General features: G+C 38.3%; 1 protein-coding gene across 1 annotated transcript in view; it reads right to left on the minus strand.

The window, feature by feature from the left end:
• Positions 1-26111, minus strand: part of LOC124556062 (voltage-dependent calcium channel type A subunit alpha-1) — a gene marked incomplete at its 3' end in the record, with an annotated part of 507834 nt that overhangs the window by 256973 nt on the left and 224750 nt on the right. Inside the window, exon 15 of the mRNA XM_047130091.1 lies at positions 3979-4183. Coding sequence (XP_046986047.1) covers positions 3979-4183 — 205 coding nt within the window. The remainder of the gene's footprint in view (positions 1-3978; positions 4184-26111) is intronic.

The following is a 26111-nucleotide window of genomic DNA, read 5'->3' on the forward strand; positions in this document are numbered from 1 at the left end:
ATGATTCTTCATATAGCAACTGTGATTAATGATAACATTCTAATGACAGTAATAATTTCTAGATAAATGCAACAATGGAGTCCATTCAAGATGAATACCCCAGCATAAATTTCTAAGCATATTGTATATTTATTGACAATAAAGTTCACAGCACTGATGAGTCAAAAAATGCTGAAACAGACAAAAAATATGTTATTCAGGCTAATGATAATCTGTCTGAAGAAACATTGCAAAGGTTTGAAGTACTGTATGAACTAACTGCTGGCAAAAAGTAGGAATCCTGAAAGCAGTAACATCTAATACCGACGCGGTAGCTCATTTCCCAGAAATTCTGCCAGACACATATACTACCTGTCTACAAGATTCATAATTTTTACGTTAAGTGGCACATTTGAGAGTCTTATATCTAAAAAAAAATATTAATGATTACACTAGTGTTTATTTTCAAAAACTTAGTAAAGTCAAAATAGCCTTTTTCTGAAAGAAAGTTAGAGGTATAACCTAAAAAAATGTTTGAGTGTTTTTAGAAGTTACTCTGCCTGCCAAAGAAAGTGAACCACCCAGAAGTCATGGTTGGATGTCAATGCGACACATTCATAAAGTAAGTTTTCATGTCGTACCAAAACTAGCAAATCATATGTTGCTCAAAGCGACTGAGTGTATGTGATACAGTAGTGATGTGATATTGAACATGTGCTAAAGGAACTCCCGAAGGTCTCACAGAAGCTTTGAGGCAGCGGTTGAAAGTGGAGGCTCGTGCTCCAGCTTCCACTGTGTGTAAAATGCACTTGGTGATAAAGTTTCTGAATGCATGAAACACAGCATCAATTGAAATTCATCATCAGTTATGTCATGTCTATGGTCCTAATGTCATGAGAAAGAACACGACGCATCACTGGTGTAGAGACTTTGCACCAGGTAACCAATCTGGTTGCCAAACTGAGGAGCGCAGTGGGAGGTCATCCACCATTACAGGAGACCTTGTAGAGCTTGTGCAGGAATGCATTATGGCAAACCATCACTTCACACTCAATGAAACTCAGCAGGCAGTTCCCAAATATGCACGAATCCTTGTTGCATGGAATTGTCTCAGAGCACCTGTTGTTCCAGAAATTGTGCAGCAGGTGGGTACTGAAGCAACTGACTCCAGAACACAAAGCAAAGCCCATTAGGACACTTCTGACTTTTCAACAGTGGTAACATGATGACGGTGGTGAATTTCTAGACTGGATCATCGAAGGTGACGAGTTGTTGGTTCCACACAAAACCCTACAAACCAAGCAGCATGGCAGTAACTCTACCTGCAAGATGAAATTCATGTAGATTGTGTTGGCACAGTCAGCGGCTTTTGGCCTTGTAATCTATGTCGTTGACTCTCCGTCACAGGGGGCTGGTTTTGATTCCTGGCCGGGTGAGGGATTTTCTCTGCTCAGAACTCTGTGTGTCTGTGTGTGTGTGTGTGTGTGTGCGTGTGTGTGTGTGTGTGTGTGTGTGTGTGTGTGTGTGAGAGAGAGAGAGAGAGAGAGAGAGAGAGAGAGAGATTTGTCCTTAGAACATTGTCCTTAGAACATTTCATTATCATCCATGAGCAAGTTGCTGAAGTGGCATCAAATAAAAAGAGTTGCACCAGGGGCTCCTGGTCAACAATGCTATATGCACATTTCACATCTGTGTTGATGCAAAAAGTGCTGTGTTTTTTGTTCTGGGACAGTCAGGTAGTTCTCCTCATCGAACTCCTGACCAGATGTGAGATGGTGAATGATGAGCATTACTGCAAAACAATGCAGAAATTGCAAAGGTCCACTTAGAAAAGTGGCATGGTATTCTTAGCGCCTATGTTGTCTTGCTGCAGAATAATGGTCAACCACAGATGGCCTGATGGACAACAGAGCAGCCGGCCGCGGTGGTCTAGCGGTTCAGGCGCTCAGTCCGGAACCGTGCGACTACTACGGTCGCAGGTTCGAATCCTGCCTCGGGCATGGATGTGTGTGATGTCCTTAGGTTAGTTAGGTTTAAGTAGTTCTAAGTTCTAGGGGACTGATGACCACAGATGTTAAGTCCCATAGTGCTCAGAGCCATTTGAACAACAGAGCTCCTGCAAACACTCGGCTGAGAGAAATTTGACCATCCACCCTACAGCCTGAACCTCACACCCAGTTATTTCCATCTGTTTCAGAACTTTATGAATTTCCTGTTTGGTCAGAGTCAGCATTATTAAACTGAATGAGAGGGAGAGATTGTTGTCAGACAGTAGATACAGTTCCAATTGGCAAACTTCTGTGAAACTGGCATACAACAGTTGGTCCTAAGGGACAAGAAATGTCTGAATTTGGTCCCACTCAACAAAATGTCAGTTCATCATAGTCAATGTTTTTGGAAAGCCTGCAGCTGTATCATTCATGATTTAAATAATGAAAGACTGCACTAGCTGTGTATTTTTCATGCTTAGAACATGTTTCAAGAATTTAATCTCACTGTCAATTGCAAATATTTGCAATTTGCATTTGACTATGAGAATGATTCTTGAAATGCATTGTGCTGAGCAATAACTGGTGCAGTGTTTCATTACTGCAATGTCTGTATTCCAATGGTGAATATATCGAAAAACAGATCAATGCTTCCTGTATCTGTCACAATAAATCTTTCAACTCTGTTCTTTTTCGGTTCATGACACCAGGGAAATTTACTTTACGGATGGGGCTCACAACTTCATACACATACATACCATTAGTGAGTATGTAAATGATTAGAGGGGTCATTCTCTGTCACAGACACAATGATCACCACAGTGCATTAAAGTTGTCCATGTTTAGTGCTGTTACCAGGTCTGGTTTGATATAAAAGGGGCATAAATAGCATCAGATATTGATTGATCACTGTGAAGGACACAAAGATGCTGCATACTCATGTGAGACAGTGTTATCAGCACCTAACAGAGTTTTAAAGGGACCTCAAGGTTGGTCTCCTTTTGGCTTACTGGTCAAAATGTGCAATATCCAGATTCTCAGGGTATTCAGACATGCTGGTGGCATGATGTCACACTGCATGGAAACATGTGGGCATGCAAACTTGCCGTAAAGGTTCCAGTCAACCTTATCTTACCACCACGACCATTACCGGTGAGTATGGTGGTGGCCTCGGGAGATGTCAATTTTTTCCAATGTTTTAGAGAGGCGCAGCAGTGTTACTCCTAGTATCATGGTGTGAGGAGCCATCAGGTATGACTTCAGGTTAGAGCTTTTAGTGACTGAGAGAGCTCTGACAGCACAACAGTACATCATGGACATCCTGCATCCTCGTGTGTTACTTCTCATGTGTCAGTATCATGGTGTCATTTTTCAACAGGACAACACATGTCCATACATGGTACATGTCTCTATGAACTGTCTGCATGATGTTGAGATGCTTCAGTGGCCAGCAAGATCCCCAGGTCTCTCCTTGATAGAAAATTTGTCATACCAGCTTGGACATCAACTGTTGTCTTAGTGCCAGTATCCAGAATATCAACGACCAGTTACAACAGTTGTCGACAGTTTGTCTTAGAAGAGGGTTCAATAGCTTGATGACACCCTTTCCCACAAAATCAGTGCGTGCATTTGGGCCGGAGCCTGTGCAACGTCATACGTGTAAGTGGGATCATACTGCTGAGTTCTTTCTAAATTTGACTCAATTTTGTAATTACTTAAATAACATCACATACCCTTTCAAACCATGAAGTTTTATTACATACCCTTCTCCCCTTCTGGGTGCTTCTTGTTTCCTGCTAGCACTCATATAAACCCAAAACACCAATTAATGAGTTTTCCTAGAACATCACCTTAAGACCGTCTCTATGCTTTTGATAAAATGAGAAATATGACAAATTATTATACTTCGCCTTTATACAATTATAAAAAACCAAGCTTCACACAACAATAAATAATAAATGACAAATGTTCATAAATTATATTCTTTCTTATTTAAAGAAAGGCTACTTACTTGGAAGACTGTCAGTAGAGCAATAGGAAATGTGTTGAAGTTTGTGGGTGGTGTCTCATCTTCAAAATTAAATTGACCACCAAACAACTGCATACCAAGTAAGGCAAAAATAAGGATAAACAGGAAGAGCAGGAACAGAAGTGAGATGATGGAGCGCATCGAATTCAACAAGGATATCACAAGATTGCGCAGCGATGACCAGTACCTGTGGATCATACATTCATTAGTTGAGTGACTCTGGCATTCTGTCATTATTTCTAAATTAAAACAGACGTATGTAATATCTATTTCTCTAGAAGATTCTCACACTGTTATAAAGGAATGTTTCTTGCACACATTTTCATGATGGTTCATATGCATGGTCCAGCCACATTAATGAAACCAATGCCTATGATTGACATCAACATGCAATAACCACACACAGATGGCAGGTAACAGCACTAGCAGTGAAAGGTATATAAATAGTGTCAGGGGATGCAGAAAACAGTTCAGTCATTGTCATAATGTGGAAACAGAGCAATTTGGGTGATGTTCAAAAGGGCATGATCATTTGCTTTCGGGATAAGAGACAAAGCATTTCTGAAATGGCTAAGTTTGTTAACTGTTTGCTTGCTGCCATGGTTAAATTACACTGTGTATGGCAAAATGGCACTATCCAAAACTGGCACTGAGACAACTGTGGCATACCACAGGCCATAGATACATGGGTTAATGACAGCTGTGAAGATATGTATGAGCAAATAGACATGCAACTGTTAAGCAACTGACCATCCTGATGAACCAAGGGGCTATGAACAGTGTCTCCACAATAACCATCCAGCAAACATTGCTTTGTATGGGCCTCCACAGCAGGCACAATTGGCTCATTCACCCATGCAGAATGCTGTTCATTTGCAACAAAGGTGGGAATTTGCACACTAGTACCATAACTGGACATCCACTGAGTGGGGACAGGTGGCCTTTTCAGATGAATCACATTTTATGCTGCATCAGATTGAAAGCAAACACCCTGCAACAATCGTCAGAAGGGACCAGACCAGAGAGGGAGCACTATAGTCTGGGGAATATTTTTGTGGCATACCCTGGGTGATCTCGTCTCTCTGGAAGGCACAATAGATCAGAACGAGAATGAATCTATCCTTGGGGACAATGTTCACCCTTATGTAGTTTGTTTTTCCTCGGCATGTTGGCATCTACCAGAAGGAAATGCAACATGTTACACTGCTATGGGCCATGGATCCTCAACTGAGAAACTTGGTGCAGTTGGCCACAGCACTGGAGTTGGCATGGCTCCACATCCTTGTTGGTACCTTCCAGAACCTCACTGACTCTCTTTTTGCACATCTGGCTGTGTTATGCACTGCAAAAGGTGGTTATACAGGATTTTAACATGTGGTCACATTAATGTGACTGGACAGTATATTAAAGAAATACCTCTTCCACATACTGATGGGAATAATATTCTTATGATATTACCTGTACTGAAATTTTCAGTTATGCTTGCATTCACTTGGAAAACTGGAAATAACAACATGAAGAATTTTCATGTGTTTTCTGTCAAGCATGATGTGGTTTTTAAAGGAAATTTGCAATAACTGAAAGATCAGTTTCCTTTTTTTGAGGGGGGAAGGGTAATATGAACTATACACTGTCATTGAAAACTAAATACACAATGGCATAACATGAAGCAAAGCCACGACTTTTCCCTACATTTTAACCTAGCCATCTTTCAACAGATGTGGGCCATTAGACATCACTAAGGCATCCCAGTACATACACAACCTATCAGTCATCTTAACACGGTTGTCAGACATGACTTTGTCATTAAATGTACACATATATGCAATTCAAGAATATAGAAAAATTGATAAAGACAAAACTCTCCTTGCTCTCAATGGTACAGAATAAGTTAGCTAAAACAACTCAAAGGAACATGAATAGAAGTTCGCATTTATGCAGTTGTGTCATTTAGTCTATTCAGCATATTACATTGGCAATAATTCTCATTGTCTTCTACAGGTGTTCTGAATACAACAAAGTGTGTCACTACAGGCTTTTCTTGTGGTACCAACTTTCAGAGCAGCTACAAAACTAGACAAACTATCCTCCTCATATGCTCAGGTGCCCTCTCCTATTCATTTTTTGTTGTCAATTTTCAATGTTTAGGCCATCATGTTTCTATCTGGCTTAAAAGGAGAGATGTACGACACTTAACTGAAATATTTGTTTATGTACATCGTAATTTTGGACACTCTCATTCTTACTGTTTCTTAAGACACATAACTGGAATTGGGAATTTATGCTTTTATCCAGTCTTTCTATGTTCCAATTAATATATGATAAATAGTTGACAAGACATTGCTTTTAAATCTTGATTTATTTTGATGCTTTCAGTGGGTCTGACACTGTTCCTCAAATATCACAGAAGATAAAATGCTTGCTAGGAAAAGAACACCAAGTCAACTACTAAAATGAATTAAGGAACAATAATCATCTTCAATGCACTGTATATAACAGACAGCTTTACCCAAAGTCTTCTTAATTGTTGTAAGTCAATAAGGTTTTGTAAGTTCCAACAAATAGTATTCAAGACCAATAAACAGCAATATCAATGGTGTCATTGTATCTGCTGGCAATTCATGATACCAATAAATAATTCTCCATAATAACTGATGCATTGTGCATCACTTCAACAAGACAGAATGCACAATAAAAATCACCGATTTCGATTTCTAGCCATCCACTGCCCCCCCTCCTCCCCCCAAAATGCCACACCAGCCACTACAGTAACAAAGAATGGACAAAGAGTTCTAGATTAATCTTGTGTAAGAATGTTTATTTTTAAATAACATTTCCCTGTATGTATGTATAAATGCCTAAAGATGAACAGAACATGTTTCAAATGCATTGTATTATGTTAGTATGGATAATAATACACTGCTCCTCAACTTGCAGATCAACTTATTTTTCATAGGGTTCATATGTGTGGAACTGGGAGCTCATATAGAAGACGAATGCCTTGATAATTTTGTGATACAAAGCCGATGTAGGGGAAAATTGCTGTATTTCAGTAATGTAAAGTAACAGCAGTTTGAGCGAAAGAGGCATGTATCTTGACTACTATTACCCAATAGTAAACCTTTAAATACAAGTTTTAGAGAGGTTTCAAAGGTAACAGCAATCATGGGGTATCACTATAAGATGGTATTTTTCAATCTAACGAAACTTGCTTTATGGAATGTGTTTGTCTTCTCCAATACACAATGTAGTAAGAAGAAGAATGCATGTGATTTCCATATTGCTGTTATTGAAAAGATAACTTCAAAATATCAAAAAAGATGAGTTGACATGAAAAAATAGGTCATTTTCTTCCAAGCAGCAATGCCTATCATTGGTTAAATGGCAATTCCCATCACTTACTCCACCATTTGCAAAGGAAGAAAAGGAAGCAAGAATTTGCACAATGTGTTCACATCACAGATAGGAATATCTTTTAATAAACTGTGTTTGTTGTTTATAAAGGAAATTACTAAACTTTGAAACATAACCTTTCCAAAAATTGTAATGTTAAAGGGTTAACACCATCTGTTCTAATATTAAGTAGACAAGGATAAGTGAAATTAAAGTTACATCAGCATATGTGCTAGCTTAAGAGAACCAAATTTGTATCAAAACCAAATGCCAGCTTAAGAATTGGCGTGTGATCTGAATTAACTCCCCCTCCTTTCTAACCTTCCAGAACCAATACCTCTTTCCTCCCTGAGGAAGGAACTAGTAGTTCTGAAAGCTAAGATTAGCCTTTCCTCTTTTAAATATGTTAAGTGATTAATAAACACATTTTCCAACAGTTTCAAGTTTTATTTTGTAAGAAATTGTGCTTTATTTTCTCCAACCCTCCCCCTTCCAAAAAATTAATATGTACTGAGTCCCCTACCTTCCTCTCCTATAACAGGTTCTGAATATGCTCTTGTCTATGCAAGTTTAATTTTCATCTTATTTGTTTCCTTCAGGACAAAACTGTCTTCCAATACTAGCTTGTAGAAGTACTGCATGCTTGTCTGTTGTGATAAAATCTTTACTTCACCCTATCTATATTTTACTAATTAAAACATACTGCTATACATTTCTAGGAATACTGATTCTTAGCATTAAGTTCAACAAATGTTTCCTAGATGCAAATCACATTCAAAAAGATATTGAAATAAAAATAAACAGCAACAAAGTAGTAACCACAAAAGATAAACATAAATTAGAAAAGTTGAATGAACTAATATAAAAATTTCTGAATCGTAGCCTCACAAAGAGATGAGATTTCTAATCCATAGTGACCTGTTTTAGTAACTGATAAAATGAACATAGTGTGACTTAATTCTTATTTTCAGCATGATATAAACATTTAAAAAATCTTAACTGAGGAAAGTGGCTATTAAATAGTTTACACACTTCTGGGGATCACTAAAAATTTCATTTTCACACAGAGGATATGTTATACACAATATTATAGAGAACGTCCACGTAAGAAAATGAGGAATGTTCTATTGTGACATATCTTACACTAGACAAAATGCAAAAATTGACAAGGGAAGCAAAATCAGTACTCTTCTAGAATACTGTTGCCAAGTAGTGATCACATACAAACTGTCAAGAATGTTATTGGAACCTAGCTAGTCCTAAACTGTGCCATTTTAGAAGCATTAGAGACCTGGAGGAAAAAGGAAGCATCTGTCTATCAAAATGTGAAGGAAACCAGATGTGCACAACATTGATCAGGCTAGCAACAGTGGACCACTCCTAGGAGAGAACAGCAAAAACACTCATGTTCAACAAATGATGAGAAAACAAATTTATCACTGAATGAAAGCAGGTCAACAATGATGCCTTGCAAAAAAACTCTGATGCCCATAATTCAAGTAACTGAATGGCAGCTATGTAAAGAGCTACACAAAACTTCTAGCTTCTGCCAACCTCAGAGCTTCTTGTGTAATATAATGAGGAATTCTGTTAACTTACTTTACATATAAACATAATAATCTAGAAAAATGCATTGAATCTCATCACTCACTGGCCTCATCAATAAAAACCAAGAGGTCATAAAAACACACAGTCAAAGCAGTACAGCTCAGACATTTAGTGTAGTCACATATATGTGATGCTGAACAGAAATATTAAAAGGATCAATTATTTTTAACAAAAATTTTCTTTCAATTCATCACTAAAAAAGAATATCTGAAATCTATTAACTTAATAACAAAGAGGCAGAAAACAGTACTCTCAAGTCTAACATACAGAGCTGACATACCGCGGTCTTCAATTACAAAACTTATTCTCTCATATCTTATGGTTTTACAAAATGTATTCTCTCTTTTACCTAGCATATGTTTAAAGCTATGGATCATGGACATTTCATTGTATTAACCACATTTCTAAAATATTTCTTTTTGGAAGAAACACTTACATCTGTAAAGTAAGGGATGCTTACTACATAGGTATACTTGTAATTTGATACATGGTCAGCTCCAAAGTGACCCCAACAGCTACATAATTAGAATATTTAAGTAAAATGTCACAAAGACTGAAGGATATATTGCTGCTCACCATATAGAAGAGAGGCTGAGTCACAGACAGGCACAACAGAAAGACTGCTAAACATGTGAGCTTTTGGCCAAGAGGCCTTCTTCTAAAGTAGACAACACATATTCTTCCACGCAAGCATCACAGACACACACACACACACACACACACGAACACTGTCACTGGCCACTAGGAGCAACTGTGCATGATGGGAGAGGCAGTGTGGATGGTGGGGGTAAGGTGGAGGTTAGGTGCAGTGGGGAGGGATAGCAAGGTAGCTGTGGAGGGCGGTAAAGTGCTGCTTGTGGGAGCATGTAGGGACATGGTGAGAACAGGGTAGGGAAGTTAGGTGCAGTGGGGAGATTAGAAGACGAGGAAGGGGGGGGGGGGTGTAAGGAGGGAGGATTGAAAATGAAAGAAGTAAGGGAAGGCAAAGAGGAGACTGTGGATGTTTTGGAAATGTAGGATATACTACAGGGAGACTTCCCACCTGTGCCACGCAGAAAATCTGGTGAAGTGAAGAACGTTGAGATCGGAAGCATGCTCAGCAACTGGGTGGTGCAGCTGTCTCTTGGCCACAGTTTGGTGGTGGCCATCCATGTGGACAGACAGCTTGTTGTTTGTGATTTACATGCAGAACACAGCACTGTGGTCACAGCTCAGCTTTTAGATCACATGACAGCTTTCTGCCTTTGATGGGATTGGTGATGATTACAACTAGACAGAAATAGATAGGGGTGGGAGGATGTATGGGACAGGTCTTGCATCTAGGTTCATTACAGGGATATGAGGCACGGGTTGAGAATGGGGGTGGAGTGGGTACGGATGAGGATACTGAGTAGGTTCGGTGGGCGGTGGAATACCTGCATAGGAAGGGTGGGAAAGAACGTGGGTACAATATTCCTCTTTTCGGGACATGATGAGAGGTAGCTAAGGTCCTGATGGAGAACACCAAGAGTCTCAATGAGCCTTCACAGGCTGGAATTACACTCTCAACCTTTTACAGGACAGGTCTCCTGTGCCGTATCTCTCCAATCACCCACCATCTTCCATAGTCCCACAAACAAGCATTCCCTTCATGAGTCAGTACCATCCAGAACTGTAGTAACTAATTCACATTCTCTGCCATGGTTTTAATTACCTCTCATTGTGCCCTGAAATGATGAATATCCTACCCACTATCCTTCTCACCCACCCACAGTGGTATTCCACCACCCACCAAACCTACACAATATCCTCGTCCATCTCCACTCCACCCCTGCTTCCCACCCATTGTCTCCTGGATCATCCCTGTAATAGACGTAGATGCAAGATCTGTCCCGTACATCCTCCCACCACCTCCAGTCCAGTCACAAGCATCACCTTTCACTTCGAATGCAGGGCTACCTGTAAAAACAGTCATGTGATCTACAAGCTAAGCTGCATCCACTGTGCTGCATTCTAGGCGGGCTTGACAACCAACAAGATTTCTGCATGAATGGCCACAAACAAAGTGTAGTTAAAGATAGCTGGACCACCCAGTTGCTAAATGTGCTTACCAACATAACGTTCTTCATTTCCATGACAGCTTCACAGCCTGCACCATCTGGATGCCTCCTACCAACACCAGATTTTCTGAATTGCACACTTGGGAACCGTTCCTGCAATATATCTTATGTTACCGTAACCCCCGTGGCCTCAACCTTCATTAGTCCCAGTCCTTCATCCATCTATCCACTTCCCTGCTCCCACTCAAGTACTAAACAGTCTCCTATTCCATCAATGCACCCACAATCTCCTTTACACCCCTTTACTTCTCTGCTTTTCCTCTCTCTCTGCCCCTCCCCTCCTTCTCTGCCCCCCTCCCCCTCGTATAGCCCCCGATTGCATCTGGCTGCCCTACCTGTTCCCACCACAATCCTACATGCTCCCACAAACAGCACTTTACCATCACCCACCCCCACTCTGCTAATCCTCTTCCTCCCCAGCCTAGCCTCATCCTTAACCCCACTGCCCAGACTGCTTCTTCCATGATGCACAGTTGCTCGCAGTATGGCCTCAGGGGCCAGAGACGGTAGTCATATGTTTTTGAGTTGCGCTTGTGTAAATGCGTGTATGTTGTCTACTTTCGAAGAAGGCCTTTTGCTGAAAACTCACATGTTTAGCAGTCTTTTTGTTGTGCTTGCCTGTGACTCAATGTCTCCTCTATAAGGTGACTTGCAATCTATCCCTTTTATAATACTGTCATTATTCCACCTTGGATTATCCACTGTTGGAATACACAATAAATCTATCCAGCATATATGATATTATATTCATTCGGTTTATATATGTTATCTGCAGATGTCAGATACACTTACTGAATTCTAAAGAGCCAATAGATTACATACTGCTACTCATATAGTTGATTCTGGTGGGCTACAAGGCTAGGAAGTAAGTGTCTGTGTGTCTGTGTGTGTGTGTGTGTGTGTGTGTGTGAGAGAGAGAGAGAGAGAGAGAGAGAGAGAGAGAGAGAGAGAGAGAGAGAGACTGTTTCTGTCATTTTTGGCTGCTGATGAAACACGCATCCATAAGAATGTTTCAAAAAATTTTAATGAAGATGATTAACAACCTATTGAATTTTTAGCATTAAAATGTTGGAACATGGATTATTCATTCCATTCAGAGTTGAAATATCTGTGAAAATTATGGACAACAACCTGTGACAGCATACCTAAGAACACAAGGAGACTTTTGTCAGTTCAGAAGCTAATGGTCTCTGTTTCTTACAAATCTCAAAGTATCAGGATAGATTTCGGTATACCAATGGGCAAGCTTTGTAGGTACCAAAAGGAAAACATCATGATGAGAAATAACAGTGGTATACATATAGATCTAATAATGATTCATAAAAAGACATACAGTAAATAAAAAAATTATAGTAACTTGAGCTTCAGTTTTTAAACAGTACAGCTGTGTTCATCGCCGAACATTAATGCGGAATGACCATACTCCAACATACAATTTACCCTCATCTGAAAAGACACACTGTTATTATAGGGTTTCCATAAACAACGAAGGCACATGCCGTCATGTCAGAAAAGGAATACAGTTTATAGCCAGACATAATCTTAGTGCAGTTAGTAATGGCAAATACTTTGAAATATCAGGCATTTAACTAATAGTGATGGACATTTACAAAAAGAAGTAAATTGACATTGTGCTTACTGGTCCCTGGTAGTAGTGTAAACACCTTTTTAATAAATCAACAGAATTTAAGGAAAAAGTCTCAATTACAGAAATAAGATACTGTCATATGGACACATACAGTATTTATAAACACAAATACCACACATGAATTAAGTTATATCCTACGGCTCTTTCACCGTATTTACATTTCACAGTTGGTCAACTGTGGAACAAGAGAACAAAAAATTCTACATAAATGTGCAAGTTGCTACTGTAGGTCTACCTTAAAGGGTGGGGAATCATGTATCTATATCAGAGATGGTGTACATTTTAAAGCTACAGAAGATCTAACCACAATTAGTGTAGATAAACATTTTGAACTGACAGCCACTGAAGTAACAAAGACAGTTTTATATACCTCACACTGAGTAATGCAGAAAATAAAAGCAAAGTGGTGTTGGATGTAATACAAGATGAAACTGGAAAAGCCAGACAAGTATAATAGCATACAAATCAAAGATTGGGATAGAATAACAGGAAGTCCTTAGAAATTAGCAAATATTGTAAATGATTATTTCACTGGTACTGTGGGGAAGCTGCTGCAAAATCTACCTAAAACACACGTAGCAAGGTCACTGATTTACACAGCAAGCAAAATCATGGTGTTTCTCATAACAGAGCTTGAAGTTAGAAAGACAGTACAACAATTAAAAAATAAGAGATCAGCAGGCATGAGGTTCATGTCTCTGTTCTGAAGGCATGCATAGATAGCATACAAGCCCCATTAATAAACATAATAAATGAGTCCTTTAGTTCACATGTTTTCCAAAGTACCTTACTAAAGAAAGGTAATGTGGAAAGCACTGAAAACTACAGGCCAGGTTCACTGCTGCCTTCATGCTCAAAAATAACTGAAGCAGTCATGAAAGAGAGACTGATAAGTTACATGAGTAAATACAATCTCATAAGAAAGCACAGTTTGGTTTCAGAAATGAAAGAGGTACAATATTGGCCATTGTAGAGGTCACAAAAGTGGTACTTGAAGCTCTTGATTGCGGTGATTGTGTTACAGGCATTTTCTTAGACTTGTCCATGGCGTTTGACACAATTGACCAGAAAATACTATAGCATAAGCCAGAAGCACTAGGTGTAAGAGGAACTTCAAATGAGTGGTTTCAGTTTTGCATAAAAAACAGGGTGCAAAAGATGGAGATCGTTCACACATCTGTCAGATAAGAAACACATAAACATAGTTGTTCCTTAGGGTAGTCCAGTTCTTGTCTTAATATATACAAATGACTTTCCAGACAGTGTAAGACATGGAGAAAAAGTTCTCTTAACTGATGACAGCAACATTATGGTCACTCATAAAATATCAGAACTCCTATTAGAGAAACCATGCAAAACCCTCAAAGATGTCTGCAGTTGGTCAGCATGTACTAAATTAATGTTGAACATAAAAACAAACAGTATGTATTTTAGCATAAAGTGAGGAGGCAGCTCTGTCACAAATAAGCATACATGATAGATGTGTAGGTTGTGTATGAAACACAATGCTTTTAGAGATGAACACTGATTGACAGCTAACATGCAGTGAACATACAAAGATACTGTCAAAAAGAATGTCATCACCATGTTACACAGTTACAATGTTGGCGTCTGTTTCTAACAGCCAATGTCTTGTGGTGATACACTACATCTATATACATTCACTTCTTAGCAATGGGATTCTTTTCTGGGGATTGAAGACACACAATATGAACAGATTTTAAACTGATAGTAGTAGTCAGGTTTATTGTAAAAGGCTATTTAAAAAAAATAGGCACCTTTACTGCACCACTGAGAACATCTACCACTCTTTGGTGCATACCAGGGAGTATATTACTCAATACTGCACTAACAGTTCTGTACATAATCATGTAAGAACAGCTAGGTTGGAGTTACAATTATGCATGAAAAACAAACTAAAAACTCAAGGCAAAATTTTATATCTAGGGATAAAACTGTCTAAAAATTGTCAAAGGAAGTGAAAAGATCTGTTTAAAATGGCAGCCAAAACATTCTTCAAAAATATGGTAATGTATATCACACAGTTACAGATTAATTAGAGGACTCAAAGCAGTAGACACTAGTGAAAGGGAGTAACTACAGCACCTTGTCGCATTTCAGTACATGCTTATTGTTTACTGCTTCGACAAGAAAAATCAAGTGTCAAGATGTAAAGTGCATGATAGCCATGTCCATTGGCTTAGTTTTTCATGTGGGTGGTGACACATTGTTGAATATGGAGTCTGAATTGGTGCAAGGGGCACAGTAGCATCTTCTCAGTTTAGGAGTCATTGGTGGTTGTCTTATTAGTGTGTGCGGCAGGGGAGAGCAGAACTATGTTTTACATAACCGGAAACAGTCCAGGAGTCATCAGTGGATGTTCTCAGTGTGTACGGCAAAGAAGAACCAAATTATGTTTTATTTGCACGTTATCTGAAACAAGCTGTGTGTAAATCTAGGAACATTATACAAGAGGGACTTGCCAAATCAGTCAGAGGTGTTAAGACACTGACCTCATATTCAGGAGGATGGAGTTGCTCTGTCAGGCCATCATAATTTTGGTTTTCTATGGTTTTTGTGGATTGCTATGGCAAATACTGTAATGGTTCCTTAATCAAGGCCACCTGTCCTATGCATATAAACTACCTGTCCTGTCTGCATAATGCATATTATGCATGCTGTGTTGTACAATATGGCCTACAGATTTGCACTGTATTACCCTGACAAAGTGTATAAGATTGCAAGATGTTCCTTGGATGAATAAAGATAAATAAAAAATAAAATAAATTGAAAATGGTCATGAGGTCACAAACACAGACACAGAATTTTGTGATATGTCTACAAAAGATCTTGTTTGCTCTTACCATTTTGCTCAAATAGTGAAAGCAAATGTTGGTTTCAAAAAAGTCCATCAGACTGCTGGCCTACAAAATACCATTTTCATCAAACAAAATGCAATATTTTTCAGAGGTGTTGTTCAGCCATAGAAGGGTACAAATGTATACAAAAACAATGCAAATGCAAGTTACCTAAATTATTTAAACAGACATTCCACAAATACTCACAATAGAAGCATTGTTCAATAAAAACAGTTGAGGAACTGTAGGGATTAGACAGTCTTCCCATACCCTTAAGCATAAGCCAGAGTTCCTAAGTTTCATAATTAAGAAAAGAAACAGACACACAAAAAGTTGCAGCTATAGCATATAGACAGATCAATAAAAATCTGCAGGGAATACACTACTGTATTAGTTGTGTGAATAAGTATTTCTCCAGTTTTCAGCAAAAGATACAAATAAAATTCCCAAAAATAGATGTGGTCTCAATAATATAATGATGCTGTTACTTGCCATGGATCATTTTTTGTGAAACATTTATCAGATTTGAAGTATCTTAATATAGAAGTCTTTCAGGACAGTATCTTAGGATAATACATTGCAGTTCCAGAAAAAGTTAGACATAAGAAAAAATTCTCTTTGCTAGTGGCAGCAAAACTGTAACAACAGGAAAGACATCAGAACTTCTGGCACAGAAAGAAAACAAAATATTCAAGACATTACTGTTCGTAAATACATGATAGGCCTGTAATATCAACGCACAAAAGGAAAACAACCAACATGAATTTCAGTTTAAAGAGGGAAAACAATAAAGACAAAGTAAATATAGATGTTGACTGCATGGACTGTGTAACAGACACAACCAGTTTTTAGACAACTACCTACTCAAGTGAATAAGCATAAAAAGATACTAGCAAACAGGATGTCATTAGAGTGTTATGCTGTTAAGTGTTCTGTCATCAATGTGTCATAGTAAGTGCCTCATGGTCACATCCATTTAGTATGAACACTAAATTCATGGCTATGAAATCATTTTTTGCATTAGGTATACAAAACACAGACACATACTCAAACTACCCAAAAGGGCCATCAGGATACCACCAAAAGCAATTCTTGGACCCAATGAAGATATGTAATTAAGGAATTAGGGATCGTAAATGTAATGCCTGAGTACACCTGCAAATTCACTGCATACATTAAAAAATATATTAGTAAATATTACACTATCAGCTTTATCCAGGGTTATGGAACAAGAGCTATATGTAACTTACAATTACCAGGACAAAATAAATGAAAAATTGCAAAGTAGTACTTCTATGATGTAATCAAAATGCATACCAAACTCCCCTTGGAGTTGAAAAGAATTACTCAAATCAGCATATTTAAAAAGGCAGTTAGAATGTACTTCTTAAATAAAGCACACTCTGTTATGAAGGATTAGTTCAATAGTGCAAAGTAGGGTTGGTACAAATGTAATGTCAATAAATAATAAATCACTTCTGTTGTTTTACAATATACTTCCATGGTATAATTCATGTTACTGGAAAACTGCAAGCCCAATATTGGTGATATTAACCTGCTTTAATCTTCCTCAGTTCAACAATATGGAGGAAAGTTGAGTCAACTTTTCAAAGAGACACATGGAAAAATATCAAGAATGAAACAAAAAGGTAGGGATGTTGTTATGATTCCAATACCAGACTAGTGTGTCTGTGTGTGTGTGTGTGTGTGTGTGTGTGTGTGTGTGTGTGTGTGCGAGCAGTGCACAAGTGATGTGCGTAGTGACTAGTGATGAGATGTGAATGAATGGTGTAACATTTGTTTTCACAATATCAGCTAATTTTGAAGCAAGTACTTATTTATAAAAGAGCATTGTACACTACATAAAAATCCTAGCAAATGTATGAATCTATTAGCTTCTAATTATTCACCAGAAACATGTACCACTCCTCACTGCAATAAAAATGGCAATATAAATGATAAAACTGCAAGAGCTGGGAGTCAGATAGGTTCCTCACCCTTCATGTTCTCCAAATTTAGCTCCAAGTGACTTCTTTCTACTACCCAACTTGAAAATTTGAGATGGTAGGAGGAAATTTGTATTAAATAGGGAAGATACCATTGCTTTTGCAAGTCTGACAAAAGCTATTTTTCCAACATAATGAAAAAAATTCGAAACTTGATAGTCCAAATGTACAGACATTGATGGAGACTATGTTGAAAAATGAAGTTTTTGTTCCAAAAATGTTTACATGCATTTTACCACACTTATCATGCAACTCTTGAATTTTTATACTTTGTAATGACATTGTTGTAGTAACCACATGCTTTACTTTTTCTCAAATGATGTTGCTTTATTCTATCATTTAGGTTTTATGTGTGGACTTATAAGAGCTGATTGATGTGCTAAGATTAAGCACCTGCAGTTAGCAGCCACCCTTCTTATATGGCAGCACAGTTAAAAAAAAAAAAAAAAAAAAGTGATGGTTTTATTAAATGTACAAGTAGGAGAATGGTTAGTTTAAAGTCTTGAAATGAAGAGCATATCTAATACAAAGCTATAATAAGCTAAAGCAGAGAAGTCTGTCATTTATGGCAGTGTTACTAAATGTACACAATAAAGGGGTTATTTGTATGGTAGCTTTTACAAGCAAAGTCTCCCTAATCCCATAAGAGAGAGGAAATATTTGGAAGTACAAAGGAAGATCATTGCTACTTTGCATGATTTTATTGAAATGATGTGGAATGACACAGTTTATAGGCAACATATATATACAGTTAGTTTGTGAGTACAGCTAAATACTGGCCATTTACAGGTTGCTAAACAGCACACTGACATAAATTTAATAAGACTAAAACACAGTCCTTCAAACTACTCATGTAGATAGTGACACACTTAAATTTGGTTTCTTCTAACTATATATGCTACCAGTTCTTAACTGAAATTCAGCAATGGAGTGCGAGCTCAGCTAGAGGAGGATTATGTATGGAAGCAGTAATGATCTGGTTTCTAATAAATGATTTTGACATTTGCCTACATTGATCTAAGGAACTGTGGGAAACTCAAACTAATATGGCATAACAGATATTTGTACCCATCCCTCCTGAATGTGAGTCCAGGACTGTAACACACCACCATCTTACTCAATGAAAGAGCTGGAAAAAATGTGACTATTAAAGGATTAGTGCAAAGTGTTGTGACTCAAAGTGCCACCGCACAGTTATGCAGCGCCACTTAAGAGGCCGGCCAGCTAGCAGCCGCTAGACTCGGACTCACTTATGATTTGACTGTTAAAGTAACACACGTCTTACTCTGTTTACCTGATCTGACTTTCATGTATTGCGTCGTCCTTGAAATATATTTGTTCAACTTGAAGTTATAACACAAAGTCCCTACGGATCATTAGTGTGACCTTGTTGAATGCATTCATTAATTTTGCAACTTACACAGAATACACCACTTTATTAGCTTCATTCTATTGCTGCATTCTCATAGGATATTACACTACACAATTCAATTTCTCTAAGTGGCTGTTGAAGCCTGAGATTCAGGGTACACTACTACCTCCATCACAATTCACCCTTTAAATGAATGTAGTTTTATTTCACTTTCAACAGTCTACAGATATCATCTTTGACACCAAAATGAACTAGTTTTCTGTATACTACAATTGCTATAAATGAAATATGAGATCAAAGCACTGGTCGTATTCCAAATGTCTCATTTATTGACTTTAAATAAAGAGGACATGCAACATTATTTAAGAATACTGACTAGTTTGCTGTTTTTCAACCAATACATGGCAGTTTTAGTAGAATTTTGTTTACTTTTGATCATGTTAGTTGTCACTGGTGTTGTCTGGCCTGGCATGTGAGAACTCTGTTCATGAAATTTGCTGTGTCTGCTTCACAATATTCCACTAACATTTTGCAAGAAACATTCAAGTTTCCTCCTTTAACTTGCATAAGTTTTGGATTTTATAGACATAAATCAATTATTTAAGATAACCTCAAAGAAAACTCTTACAATGGGGTTAAGCCACATGACCTTGGTGAGCATAGATGGTCACGATTATGAGAGGTGAGATGATCTGGAAACCACTAATAGAGCACCTCAATCATTTCATGAGAACTGTGACAGGTGGTACCATCCTGCTGAAACCACCACTCAAATGTCCATTCCACTGAAATAGGGCCACAAAAATATCTCTTATCATCACACAGTATTGGTCTCTATTACTTGTCATAACTCGTCCTGGCTCATTTTTAAAAAAAAAAAAAAAAAAAAAAAAAAAAAAAAAAAAAAAAAAAATAAATAAATAAATAAATAAATAAAAAATAGGTCTGATGACGCTGCCCACCCAAAGGCTATACCAAACCTTCACTCACTGTCAATGCGCTTCCCCCTCTTCAACCAATGAACAATTTTATTCATGACCCCTCAAATACAGCAGTTCTGTTTATTCACAATCCACTTAAGTGAATGTGCACCTCACCTCTAAAGACAACGTTCATAGCAAAACCACTGTCTTCTTAGAAAACAATGAACAAAATATAACCCTTCCTCATACCTGGGTTCCCTCAGTAGCTGCACTGACTGAATTCAGTAAGCATAGTGAAGGACATCATTTTGGAGAACTTGCCGAACTGAAGAATATCCTGAGCCCAATCCTTGGGAATTGTAAAGAACCAACTTCACTGGACTAACAGCCACACTGTCACAAACTATCACAATCCACAATGTTTGCACAAATCGGCCACAGCTCTTACTGTTCACTACTGAGCTTGTTTCATTGAACTTTACAAGGGCAAACTGTTGACTCATTTGGTGCTTCATTGCATCCTAGAATTGTGTAAAGATGTCTCACAGTTGCTGCATAACTTCCTCTGCTCTGATAAAAAGTTTTAACCAATTACAAACACCCTGAAACAGTAAACTTCTCTATGGTTAGACACACAATGACGACAGGTGAGAAATTCAGACTGAAGCAACAATTGCAATAAATATGTAAACTGGAATAATACACACCAATGTGGTAAAAAAGTAATTTGCAATTCAAAATGGTATAGTTTTGAAGGATATTTTTTATCATTGTGCTTTTATGAAACTTTTTGCAAGAGTATTAGTGTTAAAAAAATATTGTTCCCTAATTTCATTGTGTATTTTTGAGAATTTTTGGATATTTTGAGTATTGTGTATAATATATTCTGTTGTAAACTGTGAGCTACAGTTGTGTAATCCATATATTTTGAAGAAATATCTTTTCAAAAAATGGTTCCCTTTCCTCATTACAGTGTAGGTATTTATGTGACTTTACTTCCATTTATCCATTTTGTATGAAATTGATTTTACTGCTTCAGTCACTTTTTACTAGTATTTATGAGCACAACATGTTTTGGCAGCATGCTTTCATCATCAGGTACTTTATACACTGAAGAGCCAAAAAAACTGGTACAGGCATGCCTATTCAAATACAGAGATATGTAAACAGGCAGAATACGGTTCTGAGTTCGGCAACGCCTATATATGACAACAGGTGTCTGGCACAGTTGTTAGATTGGTTACTGCTGCTACAATCGCAGGTTATCAAGATTTAAGTGAGATTGAACATGGTGTTAAAGTTGGTGCATGAGCGATGGGACACAGCATCTCCGAGGTAGCTATGAAGTAGGGGATTTTCCTGTACGTCCATTTCACAAGTGTACCGTGAATATCAGGAATCCAGTAAAACATCAAATATCTGACAACACTGTGAGCATAACAATATCCAGCAAGAATGGGACCAATGACAACTGAAGAGAATAATTCAATGTGACAGAAGTTACAACCTTTCTGCAAATTGGTGCAGATTTCAATGCTGAGCCACCAAGAAGTGTCAGTGTGTGAACCATTCAACAAAATATCATCGATATGGGCTTTCTGAGCCGAAGGCCCACTCGTGTATCCTTGATGATTGCACAACACAAAGCTTTATGCCTCGCCTGTGCCCGTCAACATCAATATTGGACTGTTGATGACTGGAAACATGCTGCCTGGTCAGACGAGTCTCTTTTCAAATTGTATCAAGTGGATGAATGTGTATGGGTTGGAGACAACCTCATCAATCCATAGACCCTGCATGTTGGCAGGTGACTGTTCAAGCAGGTGGAGGCTCTGTAATGGAGGGGGGTGTGTGAATTTGGAATGATATGGGATGCCTGATACATCTACATATGACTCTGACAGGTGACACACGTGCGTAAGCATCCTGTCTGACCACCTGCATCCATTCATGTCCATTGTGCATTCTGATAGACTCTGGCAATTCTAGCAGGACAATGTGACACCCAAAATGTCCAGAATTGCTACAGAGTGGCCCCAGGAACACTCTTCAGAGATTAAACACTTCCACTAGCCACCACACTCCCCAGACATGAACATAATTGAGCATATCTGGGATGCCTTGCAATGTGCTGTTCAGAAGAGATCTCCACCCTCTCATATTCTTACGGATTTATGGACAGCCCTGGAGGATTCATGGTATCAGTTCCCCCCAGCACTACTTCAGACATTAGTCGAGTCCATGCCACGCCGTGTTGTGGCACTTCTGTGTGCTCTCAAGGGCCCTACACAATATTAGGCAGGTGTGCCACTTTCTTTGGCTCTTTGGTGTAGTTACATGTACATGAATCTGAAGTGGGGTGAGGCTTATTTGCCAGGTTTGCTAATGATGTTAGGTGCTGAATTTAATGCTGTACAGAGAAATTCATTTATTTCAGTGTGTACCTTATGTGAGTTGTGTGTTTAAATCATTTCATTGATGTCCTTACATTTTTGTTGGATATGTATTTGTCTGGTACACAGAGTACAGGAATAAAAAACCACAATCACTGAACACTTTCTCATTCAGTTGTTTATATTCAAAAGGCTCTTAACTGAATGTGAAAGTGTTAAGTGATTGCATTATGTTAATTGCTGTGCTTCATGTGCTAGACAAATACATATCCAACAAAAATGTAAATAAGGACATCAGTGAGATGATTAAAATACACGTCTCATTAAAGATATACACTGAAATAAATGAATCTTTCTATACAAGGTTAAATTTCTGTCACAGCCGCACTAGCACACCTAGCAAATAAACCTCATCACACTTCAGTTTAATGTACATTTACTGTAATTGTAAAGCACCTGGTGATGGCAGCATGTTGCTGAAATGTGTCTGTCTAATAAATGTCAGTAACAAGGGACTAAAGCAGTAAAACTTAGTTCATAAACTTACGTGATTAATGCAATATTTCCACTTTTTCCTGATCATTGTGTGATTGGAATGGTTTCCACTTCAACAATAGCTAATACTGTCTACATTTGTCATTTACTGTCTACATTTGTCATTTATTAACTCTAATTAGGAATTGTTATGTGTGTTTGTTTAGTCAGCATAAACTCAACACAATTATGAGAAACAAAGCTAGCTTATAGAAAATTCTTAATTTTCTTTCAGGTTTTTCCATCTTTATTTACACATACTACTTTCTTGGGGATTGTAGCTGCAGATCTTAACGGGAACATATAATACTTGTAGCATAACATATACTGAAATTAAAACAATGCCAGAGATTCTAATATAAAGTTAACTACTTAGTGTTCAGACAGTTGCTGTCCATAACTAGTTTTAAATCAATGTGACTACCATCAAGTGATTGTAAGCTGCTTCAAATGGTTGGGTTAGCAAATTGCTGACAAGGGAACCTCCCCATCGTACCCCCTTCAGATTTAGTTATAAGTTGACACAGTGGATAGGCCTTGAAAAACTGAACACTGATCAATAGAGAAAACAAGAAGAAGTTGTGTGGAAACGTGAAAAAAATTAGTAAAATATACAAACTGAGTAGTCCATGTGCAAGATAGGCAACATCAAGGAGTATGTGAGCTCAGGAGTGCCGTGGTCCCGTGGTTAGCGTGAGTAGCTGCGGAACGCGAGGTCCTTGGTTCAAGTCTTCCCTCGACTGAAAATTTTACTTTGTTTATTTTGGCAAAGTTATGATCTGTCCGTTCGTTCATTGACGTCTCTGTTCACTGCAATAAGTTTAGTGTCTGTGTGTTTTGACCGCACCACAAAACCGTGCGATTAGCAGACGAAAGGACGTGCCTTTCCAATGGGAACCGAAAACATTTGATCGCAAGGTCATAGGTTAACCGATTCCTCCACAGGAAAACACATCTGACATATTCTATATGACACTGGTGATGGCATGTGCGTCACATGACAGGAATATATTGTCGACCCACCTAACTTGTACACTTGGCGAATGGGTAAAAAGATTCTTCCACCTTGCCCGATTTCGGTTTTCTTGTGGATGTGATAATCACTCCCAAAAAAAGTGATGAAAACATAAGAGTTTGTCACATAAACTGAAAATAAAAAATTAAGCTTTTCACATGAGGGAAGACTTGAACCTAGGACCTCTCGTTCCGTAGCTGCTCTCGCTAACCATGGGACCACGGCGCTCCTTGACTCCCAGTGTCCTTGATGTTGCCTATCTTCGCATTGACTACTCAGTTTGTATATTTTACTAATTTTTTTCATAGTTCCACACAACTTCTTTCTGTTTTCTCGATTGATCTGTGTTCAGTTTTTCAAGGCCTATCCACTGTGCCAACTTATAACTAAATCTGAGGGGGGTGCGATGGGGAGGTTCCCTTGTGAGAGTAATGCACCAGTATGTCACAAAGGTATCTTAAGTATTATCCTCTCCTGTGGATACTGTCTCATCTACAGGAAGTACAGTACCCATCACCAATAATCCACTTCATTGTGAGCGGCATATGAATGATAAGTCTAGGGGCTTTGTCCAGGGGAGGCGTCGACTTAGAAAATCTCAGGGATTACACCTATCCATCTAAGCAATGAATCTGAGGTGCTTACAACGAGACTTAAACTGAGCTATTGATACACACTTCAGTTGTTTGAAGTGACTGGTAGGGAGGGTTGAGAAGACCAGCATTATTCAAGAGTTCCAAAAAAGTTCCCAATCTGCAACATTGTCTCTAGACCCAATCTGAGCTGAGCAGGAGGCTTGAGCTGAGAATTTCATGCACTACACATAAGAGGCTGCAACCCAAGTGACTGACAATGTGTGAAGTGCACACAAGGGTTTTTACCTTATGTAAACCTCACTCCATTGCAAATAATGATAGCTGTAAGAAATTCCAAAGTATTGGGATAAGATTCAAAGAAATGACCCCACAGATGAAACAGTTAAACTACTGGTGATCAACTGCAGAAGCATCCCAAAGTTCATAGTTGTCCTAAGTGCACTGGAGCTCATACAAAAATAGATACAGAAAACTGGCTAAAAGCAGAAATTGGAAGCAGTGAGATTTTTGGGGTCAATCTAAGTGTATATCAAAGGAATAGACTGACGCAAAATTGAGGTGGTTTATTTGTCACAATAAACAAAAAACTAAAATCCACTAAACCAGAACCTGAAGCTGCAGGTGATATTTCATATGCATGACTCAGTATCAAGGGTGAGGATAAACCTGTGATTGGATCTTTCTATTGACCACCAGACACACCTCCAGAGGGTAATAAAACTCCGAGCTGCTGGAGATGGCAGTCATGTGTGTGTAGGTGTGCTTGCTTGTGTGAATGAATGTGTGGGTGTTTTCTTTTCTGAAGAAGGCTTTGGCTGAAAGCTAAATGTGTAGCAGTCTTTTTGTTGTGCCTGTCTGCAGCTTAACATGTTATATTTATGGTGAATAGCAATCTATCCTTTTCCTTATATTGTTGAACCACACAGAACAGGTAGTTAAGGGACCCACTCTTGATGGAAATATATTATACCTAATGGCAACAAATATATCAGACCTCTTTGATGATGTTCATGAGGAAACTAGTATCATGGCAATGAAGCAGTTGTAGCTAGTACAAAGGGTAGCTAAAACAAGTACAAAGATTTACATGTTTATGAAGTTAAATAAATAGGCAGTCATAAAACATCTCAAAGAGGAACTCAAAACATTTATCTCTGAGCAGAAGAATGTAAAAGAATGGTGGCTCAAGTTTACAAGAATTGTTGACCATATCCTGGCTAGATATGAACCTAGCAGAACAGGGACTCTCTGTGGCACACAGTCACTGTATAGAAACTTTCAAGGAAACATCAACTTATGTCTAACTGGTGTAAAATGAAGCACTGGGCCATAGATAAATAGATGCTGATTGAAACACATCTGGATGTCAAGAGAACAATGTGTGAAGTGTTCAACCACTACTGTAGCAGAATTTTGTGCAAATATCTCTCACAAAACCCAAAACTCGGTGGCACCAAAGTTAGTGTACTGGCACTCATGGACAATACAGGAACTGAAATAGAGGATAGGAAACCAAAACAGAAAGAGTGAACTCTGTTTTCAAATGTTACTTTGCTAAGGAAGATACAGATGCATTGCCCACAGTTCATTTCCCACACCACTGCAAAGATAACTAATATTGACATTAGTGCCAGTAATGTTGAGGAACAGATAAAATTGCTAAGAGTCAG

Source organism: Schistocerca americana, chromosome X (genome assembly GCF_021461395.2).
Source record: "Schistocerca americana isolate TAMUIC-IGC-003095 chromosome X, iqSchAmer2.1, whole genome shotgun sequence".
In the NCBI taxonomy this organism is placed as follows: Eukaryota; Metazoa; Arthropoda; class Insecta; order Orthoptera; family Acrididae; genus Schistocerca; species Schistocerca americana.